The sequence below is a fragment of the Monodelphis domestica genome, chromosome 6 (assembly GCF_027887165.1).
Source record: "Monodelphis domestica isolate mMonDom1 chromosome 6, mMonDom1.pri, whole genome shotgun sequence".
NCBI lineage: Eukaryota > Metazoa > Chordata > Mammalia > Didelphimorphia > Didelphidae > Monodelphis > Monodelphis domestica.
The window spans coordinates 92,452,898-92,465,918 of record NC_077232.1 but is presented as its reverse complement, the minus strand read 5'-3'; the positions used below and the strand labels follow the sequence as shown (position 1 = coordinate 92,465,918).

Below are 13,021 nucleotides of genomic sequence, written 5' to 3'. Positions count from 1 at the left end.
CAATTAAGATTGTCTAGGCTAATTTTAAATGTCTCCTCTTCCTCCCTGGTTCCCTTTTTGGAAGAACAGTTTGCCCGATCAGAAATGTTTATTCCAGTTCTAAAAGACACAGAGACATCGTAATATAAGGAAAGGCATTTTGACCTCAGAATCAAGAGCCCTGGGTGTGGTTCTTAGCTCTGCAATTAATTAGTTGTGTGACTTTGAATAATTTGATATTTCTCCTATTGAGGTTTCTTTTCCTTAACTGTAAAATGAGTTGGAGAGAAATAATTCTACTGGTGCTGTCTTTCTACTGAGGGTGGAATGGGACCAGCCTGGGCTGCATACAAATAAATAGATAAGAAGATGAAAGATTTCTTCTGGAATTAGAGAGCAAGGACAATTAAGGCAGAGATTCTTAACCTTGACTGTATCACAGTCCCACTTTGGCAATCTGGGGAAATCAAGGCAAGCCTCAGAATAATTTCTCTAAAAGAGTACAATATAATAACAGAATTACAAAGGAAATCAATTATATTGAGATATAGTTGTGAAAATAGTTTTTAAAAAAATCATAAACCCCTGGCAAAGTGCCCCTAGGCTAGAGAGACTAGTTAGGCTTCCTGCAAGAGGCTGTACCTAAACTGGTCTCTTTGGGATTTTCAAAGGTAGAGGGGAGGAGAGAACACATTCCAGGCCTGTGAGGAAACCTAGTTATAAAGGACTTAAGGAGGCAGAAGGAATGACAAGAAAGGTCAGAGAACAGTAAATATCATTTCTATCACATGAAGGTTATGGATTCTTTTTAATGCCATCCCTTTTCCATCTCTTTTCTTCAGCAGGTCAGCACAGAACTATTTCTGAAAACTGTTCCAGCTATGTAAGTCTACTCAATTCTTTACTTCTCCCTTCTTTAAAAAGTATAGTAGGGGACAGCTAAGTGGCTCAGTGGAATGAGAGCATCAGGCCCAGAGACAGGAGGTCCTGAGTTCAAATTTGGCCTCAGACACTTCCTAGCTGTGTGACTCTTGGCAAGTCACTTGACCCCCATTGCCTAGCCCTTACTACTCTTCTGCCTTGGAGCCAATACCTACTATTGATTATAAGGTGGAAGGTAAGGGTTTAATAAAAAAAAAGTATAGTATTTTGGGGAAATCCATGACATAGAGAAATATTTTCCTAGTTGGAAGTTAGTCTCCTCACAATAACCCTGGAAAGTATCATTATTTCCACTGTCCAGTTAAGAAAACTGAGACCTAGTGAAATGAAATTGTTTTTATAAATGAGGAATCTGAGGTAAAGAGAATCTAAGGGACTTGCCAAGATTACAGTTAAGAGTCAGAGACAGGACTTGAACTTGGGACTTCTTACTCTAAGAATAGCCCCCTTTACCCCATACATGATTCCCATTTTTAAAATGGATAGACTACAGATCAGTGAAGTGAAATTAATTCATTTGTGAGGCCTCCAGATGCTGATCCTGGTACTCCTATTATATCTCAAGTAGGTTGCTAGTATATTATAGTATTTGATCTTTATTATTTCCAGAGTACTTACTAAGCCTCCTCATAAACCAAGGCTATGCTTTCAACCAAAATAGCCATAGAAAATGGATTAATATTGGGAAACTGCTGGGAACTGAAGGAGCTCAGCTGTGTGTTGCAGTGGAGTGAACATAAAAACACAGAAGGTCCAGAAGACCAAAATACAATCTGAGTCCTTCTCTTTGTTAAGCAACCAATGCTCTGTATTTAGTTTCAGTTGAGCCTTACAAAAATAAACCTTCTAAATTATAGCCCATTAGTGTGCCCTTGGATCATCCTCTGTTGCCCTAGGACAGGCTTGGAAACCGACCTTGACTTTGTGCAGACTCTGAGATCTATTTTTGCTTCTCAAGTTGATTTTGCAGCTAATGTCTTCATCAACATTGTGCACTGTTTCATCTTATTTATCTGGCTATTCCCTCCTGTATAGGACAAGAGCATTGTAAAAGTAGCTGATGGAGCAAAAGACAGTGATGGGGAAGACTACGAAGATCCTAAGACTTTACCTATCGGAGCATTTCGGTCAACAAAAATCTTACCTGCCAGACCTATAGAGGAGTCACAATATGCAGGTAACTTTGGCAGAGTTTGGAAATTAAAAATGCTGAAATAGTTGGAGTCAGAAGGTAGCAACAGCAATTACTTATTACTTACTGTGGCTGAAAGAAACAGTTTGGCTCCTTTTCCCATGGTCTTCCTTGATTTCCACAGCTGCAAATGATCTCTCCCTTCTCAAATTTTGCTAAGGACTTTCCTTTCTCCCAAAAGTCATTCTCCTTTGAAGTGTTCTTATTTGAACACACATAATCTTCCCCAGAGGTAATGGCATGGCATAGTGGACAGGGATTTGAAGTCAGGGAGGCTTCAGTTTAAGATCTTCTCTGACCCATAACAGTTGTGTTACTCCAGGAAAGTCATTTAACTTCTCAGTGATCTTCGGAATTCTCTAGAACTCTCTGACGTAGAGAAGATATGGACCTTCTCTCACCCATGATGGATATGAAGGAGGTTGAGAAAGTTTCTTACACTAGTAAGATCACAAGTCTTGTCCCTGACTTTATTCATAATAATGGCTATTATTTAAACACCTCTGAAAGAATAACATTTTTCATTTCAAGGTTCCCAATGACTAAAGCATGTACAAAATAAGATCATTATATAAATCATTATTATCAAGTAATACATCCAGGGTGTCCCAAGAGAGTTTAAAAACCTTAAAACTTCACTGAGAATTTTAGGACACCTTGTACTAACAACATTGATTGTTACATGATAAATGGTATAACAGATATCATATGGAGTTATATGAGGGATGGGCCAGGTACATAAAGAGCAAAGGGGGCATAAGATAGACTGAAGATGGCAGGAATCATACAGGATAATCAGCCTAAGATGTGTTATGATCTTTAGTCATCTAGAGAATAGCCACACTCAAGAGATCATGGACCCATTGAAATATATCTAACCAAAGTTTATTGAAAGCAATCAAACTAAATTCTTAAATGAAACAATTTCAGAGCTGTATCTTCTTTTTAAAAATTTTATCTTTATTTTATGCCAGTGACAAATTTACACATAAGTTTTCCAAAGTTACATGATCCCTGCTGTCTCCCTACCCCCCTCCCAGAACTAACAAGCAATTCCACTGGGTATTATCTCTCAAAACCTATTTCAATATTATTCATTTGTGCAATAATCTTTTAAAACCAAAACTCCAAATCATATACCCAAATAAACCAATGATAAATTATATGTTTTCTTCTGCATTTCTACTCCCACATTTCTTGCTCTAGATGTGGAGAGAATTCTTTCCCATAAGTCCCTCTGGATTGTCCTGTATCGTTGCATTGCTTCTAGTAGAGAAGTCTGTTACATTTGATCACCCCAAAATGTTTCAATTACTGTGTTCTCCTGGTTCAGAGCAGTATCTTCTAACTAAAACTTATAACGGCTTGGCCCACTTAAAGTGATCGCATCTCTTCGCAGCCTTCTGAAGATTCCCTGCCAAGTCTTATTGAGCCAGACTTTGACCAGCTCTTGTTCAGTCATTTCAGTCATGTCCAACTCTTCCTGGGCCCATTTGGGGTTTTCTTGGCAAAGATACTGGAACAATTTTCCATTTCTTTCTCCAGCTCATTTTATAGATAAGGAAGCTGAGACAAACAGGGTTAAATGACTTAGACAGGGTCACACAGCTAGAAGTGTCTGAAGCTGGATTTAGACACAAAAAGATGAGTATTCCTGACTCTGGGCAGAGTGCTTTATGCACTATGGAGCCACCTAGCTGTCTGACAGCTCAGCAGACACTTAAAGACTACTTTAATGATAAGGGATTTTGTTTAGTTCAAGTCAACAAACATTTGTTAAACCATCTATTATGGACAAGACATTGCGCAAGGTCCTAGGAGTTATACAAAGACCAAATCTGATGTAGTTCTTGTCCTGAGCTCCTACTAGAAAAATCAGACATGGACTAGATTATAAATTAAGAGAGGTTCCAACCAAAGAACTGAGAAAATTTAAAAGGGAGAGAAGGCAGCACTTGATCAGGGAATCAAGGATGACTCCATAGAGCAGATACACCTGAGTTGTACCTTGAAGAAAGGGAAGGAGTTAAAAAGGCAAAAATAGATTAGGCAAAGGTCCATTATAGGCATGGGGTAAACAAAAGGATGAATACAGGAAAGAAGTGGATGAGATAAAGAAAGAGGAGGAGGAAGAAGTGGAAGAAGAGAAGAAATATAAGATAAGACTCAAAAACTAGATTGAACCCAGATGATAGAAAACCCTGAACATCAGACTATTGGTGATGGGGAGCCCTTGAAGGTTTTAAAACCTGGAGATTTTCCATCTCCAGTTACAAATTCAGCTCAGATCCTACTGCTTCTATGCCACATGGGTGTGATCTTTTTGCTTTTCTATGACACAAGTCAAAACATTTCAAAAAGCATTTATTAAGCACAAAAATGAAGTAGAAGAGCAACACAACCTCTGCCCTCAATCAGCTTGCAATTTATTATGAGAATATGGGAATGGGATTGAATCAGACCTGTGCTTTGATCAGTGCAAGGAGATTCTAGGAAAGAATGCCCTCTATAAAAACAGAACTTTCTTGGCAACTTATAGTCTCAAAGAGTAGTTTGGGGACACTGAGAGTTTAAGCAACTTGACCAAGAGGAAGGACATGAACCAAGTCTTCATATCCAAAAAGCCATCCACCACAAGCAGGCAAAATAGAATGTCATGGAGACAAAGAACTATCAACAGATTGTCTTGGGAAAATTTGAGAGGGAACTGATCATTTTGAACTGGAATAAGTTTCATGGAAAAAATAGCACCTGAACAGAGCCTTGGGGGAAGTAAATGACTGCAGTTCATTAGACTTCCTTTTCAGTGGGCTACACTTGGGTCTGAGACAATGAGATGGGCTACCATAGACAAACAAACCAATCAGGTAGGGTTGAGGGCGTGTCATTTAGAGGGAAGCTCTAGAGATCCCTTGAGTTTACTTCCAGCTGTCACATTATCACTTATGTGGCAAGACTCTGAGACAGGCTCAATTCCCAATTAGGGGGTAGCCAAAGCCTCCCAGTGGCCCCGGAGGCATTCTCTCATTTCTCTGGGTTCATTTGTCTGTACCTCAGAGTCAGTAAACACAGCTGGCAGCAGAAATGTATGTGGGGTCTTCAAAATAAAAGTGCAATTTGTCAAAAAACCCAAAGAATAGAACTGACCCCTTTTAAAACAGAATTCCCACTGCTTTCAAACAAAGCTGTCCAGGCAAAGCTTAAAGATTGGCTAAGCATTGTTCTCAGAATTTATTTGCTAGATTTGGTTGGAAAATTCAAGACAGCATTTTTCTAGCTATTATGCCCCATTAAATCTTATTTTCCTGCTTACCAGTGGAAATTATTTTTGCTCCAAATGAGAACACAGTGTAAGCAGCCTCTGGTGGTGATTTTAAAACTTGCTCAACTCTATACAATTTCTTGCAGAAAGCAAATTGTCTTTGACTTTAGTTCTGAGCTCCCACACCACTCCCCCACCACCCAGAACTGAAGTCGGTTCTTCTCCATCTCATCTCATAACACTTCAGAGCTCACTAGACTCTTAGATTCAAACTTGTATTCTCTTTATCTGTTTGGGGGCTCATGTCCCCATTCTAAAGGATCAGTTCCTTGAGGGTAGAGACTAGGTCCTTCTTCCTTTTTTACATCTCCTCCCACTTCCCACCACCTTAGCACAGTGCTCTGCACAGTGAAATGGTAGAACAGTAGGTGGGGAAGAGTTGGGTTCCCTTGGAATATAAATATTGGTCCCCTGACTAAATCCATCAGTTTTTCATGACACCCACATGCCTCTCTGGTACTGCTGATTGAAACAATATGCCCGTATATAAGCCAGGCTTAGATAAACACAGGTACACAGCACCTGTTGTGGTTACTGAGATAATGACCCTCTGAAAAATGTCCACAAGGGGCTTGGAATTCTTTGAAGATGGGAATTATGTAAATACTGCCCCTTCCCCACCTGCTCATTCATCTGTAGTCCCAGGGCCACCCCGTGATGCCTAACATGTTAACAGACACCCTTCCTTTCTCCTGAAGGGTTCAAATCATTTCAGAGAGATTAGAGTTGTTAGCCACAAATTTCCCAAGGGAAGAACATGTACTAGTATTAGAGTCTTTTATGTTATAAAACTGAGGCCAAATTTATGGCTCCCTCCAAATCATCCAATTTATGTAAAGTCATAGAATTTAGGGCCAGAAGGGACCATAGAGATCAAGATGAGTCAATCACCACTCAATAAGCATTTAGGAAAATTAAATTGGACCAGGCACTGGACTTGGTGATGGCGATAAAAGAAAAAGCAAGTGGGTCCTATCCTTAAAGAACTTCCATTCCAATGAAGATAATATCCACATATATAGGAATGGACAAGAATAAATGGAGAGTCACTTTAGAATGAAAGTGTTCGGCAGCTACAAGAGACAAGAAAATCCTCTTGGAGAAAGTGATGTTTGAGGTGGGTCTTAAAGGAATCAGGGATTTTAAGAGGTGGGACAGCATTTCAGGCATGAGAGACATTGAACGAAAAAGCACCAAATTACAAAATTTTCTTAGTGTCCAGCCCCATCCTATTACAAATAAGGAAACTGAGGCTCAGAGGTATGAAGCAATTACCCATGAATACTCAACCAGGTATGATTAGACCTAGAACCAGAACCTAGATCTCCCTACTCTCTCTGGAGAGTTCTGTATATTTCAGAACAAAATTAAAATAATTTTCATTAATATAGAATCTCGGTTGACAAAGAACTTTTCACACACAGATACATTTGAACTTCATAATGCAGTGAAGTAAAAAATAAAATATTATATTCCCATATTAGGCAACTAGGTAGCACAATGGATAAAGTAATGGGCCTGATGTCAGAAAGACCTGAGTTCAAATCTGACCTTAGGTTTTTACTAGTCTATGACTCTGGGCAAGTCACTTAAAACTCTGTCGGCTTCAGTTTCCTCAGCTCTTAAATGGGGATCATAATAGCACCTACCTCCCAAAGTTGTTTTGAGACTTAAGCAAGATAATGATTGTAAAGCACTTAGAACAGTGCCTGGCTCATTAGTAAGTGCTTAATAAATATTTGATCCTTTTATTTCTCCTTCCCCCTGCTTCATTATATATAAAAAGAAGATATCAGCTTGCCATGTAGAGAGGGCCAGAGACAATGAGTGGGCAGCCTATATGTTCCTCTGATATTTGGGGGAAGTTAGGAGAAAGAAAGAAGGAGCCCCTTCAGCCAGTTAGTTGGAACCCCAGTCAGTTGGATGAATCCCCTATTCAGGGTGAACGCCTGAACTTATGAGGGGCTGTAGACAAGAGTCTCACAAAATAGGCAGGCATGGATGAGTTGTGATCTCCATCACAAGAAAGGGAAATATGCAAGTCAGCAAACCTTTACATCTATTTGTGCATTTATAAATGATGCTGAGAATTTACCAAAAGTCATGCCATATCTGGACTCAGACTAGATGCTAGTTTTTTGTCTCTGTATCTGGTGCTTTTTTTGCCCATACAACCTTGCTTCTCTAACTGCCTCCAATGTTAGTTCACTGTCCCTTCCCAAAAAAACAAAACCTAAGTTTTATCCATTCTGTCTCCACAATATCTCTTGCATCTGTCCTCTTCCATCTCCAGAAGTTGTTACTTTAGATCAGTCCTGTCTCATTTCTATCCTTGGACTATTATACTATCCTCTATCTATCCCATGATAGTTTTCTCTGCCTCCTAAAATTACTTCATATTTCTTCTCTGTTTAAATGATTTCACCCCCAGCTGAATACAAACTCCTTCAGAACAAGGATTGGATGTTTTTCTCTTCATATCCTTTATACACATCACAGTTCCTTTTGCATCATAATAGGTGCTTGATATTTATTGAATAGAATCAATTCTTTTCCCACTTTACTTACATGGTATATATAATTATCTCTTCTTTTATTAATTATTAAACTCACCACCCCATAGTGGGAAATACTCTGATCCAGAGGTTTGGGAATTCCCCACCAGATTGTCTCATATGAGTTTCATTGAAGAGAATTGGAGTCTCCCCACTGTACTTAAAGAGCATCTTTTTGGAGGTCCCCCAAATCAGCAGGAAAATTGTTCCCTCTATTTCCAACTGCCCCCGATCTCTACTCTAGGCTGGTGTCTTTTATGAAAGGAAGAAGAATATATAATGTTTCTGTAAAGAAAAAAAAATCACTTAAATTCTGATTTCATTCATACCAAGCTAAACACGGGACAGTAGGCTTCAAACCAGCTAGAACTAGCTCTACATAAGCTAGCTTCAAAGAGTCAACAACATCCAAGCCAAATAGTCTCCAACTACCAGAGGCATACATGGCTTCTGGCAGAAGAAAATTCTTGTAATGCTCTTGAAGATATAGGATGATTCCATAACCAAATAAATGTTGGTCATCTTTAACTTTGGACCCTAGATCCAGAACCAGAGGCAGGCAAAGTGGGCAGCCAGAGAGAGTGGTACCACATTGGGTCATGAGAGACACTTTTATGGGTACTTTTTTTCCTATACATATTTTAATGCCCTCTGTGTCCCACTTATTTTGCAATCATTAAATTACATGTCACCATGAAGGTAGAAAGCCTCAATTGGATAGTAATATACATTCATATAATTTTCACTTGTAGGGTAATAATTTTCAAACCTTGTATTGCCCACATCAAGGCTATGAAAATAACTCCAGTGGAAGCAATCTACTGTGTTTGTCATTTTATATGACTGAGTTGAGTTCAGTTGTCAATATCATTGCATTATGATTTTGTGTCAGGAGTCGTGGGTTCAAATCCTAGCAAAGGACCAATGTACAGGTCCAAAGATAAAATATAGCATGAGGGCAGACTGTTTTACAAGTAGAAAACTGTGAGTCACTTTCATGTTTCCCAAACAGAAATCAAGACACAAAAACTCATCTAATATCAGTGTCTTCCTGGTGTGTCTATAAATGGTGAAACACCAAGTGTAAAGCATGAAAGTGTACTATGTATGCTCAAAGCTATTTATATATATATATAAACACTATTTAGAAAATAGTAATTGTAAAACATAGAAGCTGTCCTAAGATGAACAACTACTCATTGGTTTTAGAGGGTGAACAAATTATAAAGTGGGTTTTTTATTTTCTTATCTCACAGATATACGCTGTTTCCAAGAAAAGATGAACTCTCATATTTCTACAGACACCAAGAACAATGTTTCCATGAAGCAACAACCTTGGAACTTCCAGATGAGATTGGAAGTAAGTAAAAGTCACATGATCATTTTCAAATTTCGAATAAGATGATACTTAAGAAATCAACTATATAAGCCTAAAATGGGAGGAACTTCACTAGACCACAATTCATTTGAAAAGGATCTAATGGGTTCAAGATCATTTGTTCATTATGAGTTGACAGTATAACGTGGAAACCAACTAACTATTGTAAGCTTAGAAGGAATTAATGAAAACCTGATGTCCAAAAGAAGGTTAGATAGAGCAGATAGAATATTTCTTAAGCACTTCCTATGTCCCTGGCACTGAGCTGAGTTCTGGAGATACAAAGCAAATGAATATGACCCTCTTTTTTACCGCCTACTAGACTAAAGGTTTTGGGCTTTTTTCATAATACATGGGGCATATTACAAAATATTAAAATGGACTGAAGAAAGCAATTAACATTTTTTGCATTAACAACATGTGCAAATATGCAATTGATCCATGATTTTGTCAGCAAGGAGAACACTTATCAACATAGATCACAATATGTCAATGATTTAGAAGATAAATCTTATACAATTACTTGAGGTTAATTGAAGTACCCATGGTCAATTAAAGAGTATCAATCAAGTAATTTATTAAGTGCCTACTATGTGCCAAGCACCGTGCTAGGGGCTAGGGATACAGATACAGCAAGCAAAATGATCATTACTTTAAAAAAGCTTTTATTCTAACACTGAAGCTAAGTAAGTATGTACAGGATAAAAAGAGAATAAATACAAAGTAGCAGAGTACAAATTAATTTGAGAAGGATAGCACTAGAAGTCAAGGGATAAGAAAGGTTTCATTCTGGAGACAAGTAGTGGATCAATAGAAAGAGAACCAAGCCTGGAGATGGGAGGTCCTGGGTTTAAATTTGGGTTTAGACACTTCTTAACTGTGTAACCCTAGGCAAGTCATTTAATATTAATTATCTAGTCCTTACTGATCATCTGTCTTAGAACCAAAACTTAGTATTGATTCAAAGATAGAAGGAAAGGTAAGAGAGAGAGAGAGAGAGAGAGAGAGAGAGAGAGAGAGAGAGAGAGAGACTTCATTCCAAAAAAGTGGTTGATGTGGTCACACAACTAGAAAGTATAGAGGTAGGAGGTAGGATATGAACCCAAGTCTTCATGATTTCAAGCCTAGCATTCATTCCACCCTGCCACATTGTACCCCTTTGATCTTACTTAGGGAATTAAGGAATGATAATCAAATCAATGCTACCATACCTATTGGAAAGGAACAGTATGATAATTGAGTGCCTGGTGAAAATACCTTTCCTGGCCCATACTTCTATTATGTACAAATTTGTTGAATTACAATCCTTGTTAACTTCTTTTTTATACTTTGTTAAAAGAGATTGAACTCTAGGAAGGAGAATAAGGAGGGATACATTGGAAAATGTAAGTGACAAATACAAAAGATATAAATAATTAAAATAATTTTATATGGACCAATGGAGCACAGAGGTCATGTATCAATTAATCAGCAAGTATCTACTGTGCAATTATTCAATTTTTTAGATAATGTGAACCAGGGCCACAAATTATACTCTCTCTCTCTCATTACATTAGTTTAATACATTAAAGACCTACCTTGATCACCTATGTCCTGATGATATATTTCATATGCTTTCCTATGTTCAAATTAACATTTCTATTAGTCTCTAGCCTATTCATTCTCACCATAATCACCTTTACCTTCAAGTAACCCACAATTTTGATTTTTCAGGGATCATAGAGTCCCATGACTCACAGATACAGAGCATCACTGGTAGAACTTTGATTTTGAACATATGGGCCATTGGCTTCATGTATATTCTTACTTTTCTGTTCTATTCTTGTGCATTTATGTTTGTGAATTTTATGTATATAGAAACAACCATTTTATTTGTTGTTTCTTAAATTCATAACTTAAAAAGAAAGAAAAAAATGCTGATCATTGTTTCAGAAAGCACCTTGGAGTCAATTAAAATTGTTTCCCAATTAACATTTAGCTCGTTCTCATCTTCCAATTCAATTTTGTGCCATATTTACTGTCTAACTAGTTTCTGTTCCAGATAGGTATCATTGAATCAGCTCTATGAACTATCCTTTCAACCACATATCACGCAATAGAGAGTAAGACTTTTTTTATTCAACAATACAGACAATGTCCTGAGAGGTGAGATGGTAAATATTTAACAACTGAGTCTTCAAAAATGTATGGCACACTTTTAAGTGTTATCTGCATTGTTAATGTTTCTTTCATAACTTTTTAAAATAGCAAAACAGTAAGTCAATCCTGAATTTGTAGCATTTGCCTTTAAGGAGCTTACATTCTGCTGTGAGGAGACAACACATAGCAGAGTGGTGGCCAAGAAAGGGAGCTTTGCCCTATAGAATCACAAGTATGGAGACTTGATCCATAGGGAAAATATTAGACTCTCTTCCAAAACAAATGATAGTATTGATTTTATTTCTGTGTCCAGAGCAAAAGGAACTCTGTTTCTGTGTGTGTATGTGTGTGTGTGTGGTCCTGGGTTCTGGCTTGTAAGGCAGGAATTCCTTTAGACTCTTTAAGGTGTAAAATTACTTCTAGAATGTCTGAGTGTATAAATATATATACATATATTTGTCTCAATAATATCAACTTCATAAATTTTCTTCCCATTTTTATTATTTCTAAGCACCATTGGTCCTCCAAGTTTTCAAAACTTTTATTACCATTCCTGAACTTTAAGATAACTCATATGCATCTTTATACTTTTATTCTCTCCACTTCCAATGTATCTTACTTAATATTTCTGCCAGAATTATCTTTTTCATTTAAAAAGTTAATGCTGTTCCTATTTTTTAAGGTTTGAACTTAAACAAAAAAGGAAGGAAGAACATTTCCATACATATGGCAGAGCCCCAAAACAAGATTCTATCTAAAACCATAAATTTTCATTTTGTACCACTTACCTTTGTAAGGATAATTTTAGCATTGTGACTTAAATCTAAATTAATTTGGTTGCCAGGGAAAATCCCAAATAATAAAATACCCAAGTCAGCTGGAAATTATGGTGATTTTAATTAATATAGAGAGAAGGAATTAAGGAGAAGAGAGAGAGAGAGTAGTGAGAGAGAGAGGAAAGAGTTAATTTAAACTGCTCCAGCTCAGGCTGAGCCAGGCAGGAGTTAAAGGTCTTGGCCAAAGTGGCCTCCCTGAACCCAAGGGAAAGGAAGTCAGTCTTACCCAAGACACCACGAGACTGTCTCAAGGAAGCTGTCTGAGGGAGCTCCTCCAGGCTCAGTTCCTCACCTGAACTCAAACCGTATGTACGAATGTCCGAATGTCCAAATCTCAACTTTTCATCTTCTTTTATAGTCCTTTCACTCTTGTGCCTCCTCCTCTAAATTTTCATGTCTACCAATCACAGCAGATGCTTTTCTCCAGGACTGCCCATTCTTTAGTTCTCACCTTCTTTGGTTAGATTTTCTCCAGGACTGTCCACTCTTTAGTTCTCACCTTCTCTGATTAGATTATATCTTTTGAGCTACTTCATACTTCTTTGTTAAGTTCACCTTTTGTTAGTTACTTGACCTTTTTGTGATCAATTTAACCTTTATAAGTAATTAACATCTTTTTGTATTAGATCTAAAAATAGACTTAGCTTAACAGTTCTAGCTTTACTATAAGGTGAGAAC

The 13,021-nt window shown here is 37.6% G+C and overlaps 1 protein-coding gene across 2 annotated transcripts in view; it reads left to right on the top strand.

Moving 5' to 3' along the window:
- Positions 1–753: 753 nt before the first annotated feature.
- Positions 754–13,021, top strand: part of CLNK (cytokine dependent hematopoietic cell linker) — a 96,771-nt gene continuing 84,503 nt past the window's right edge. For both annotated transcript variants that reach the window (XM_007496734.3, XM_056802431.1), the window contains exons 1-3: positions 754–862; positions 1,957–2,098; positions 9,247–9,350. In XM_007496734.3, coding sequence (XP_007496796.2) covers positions 791–862; positions 1,957–2,098; positions 9,247–9,350 — 318 coding nt within the window. In that variant the 5' untranslated portion in view covers positions 754–790. The remainder of the gene's footprint in view (positions 863–1,956; positions 2,099–9,246; positions 9,351–13,021) is intronic.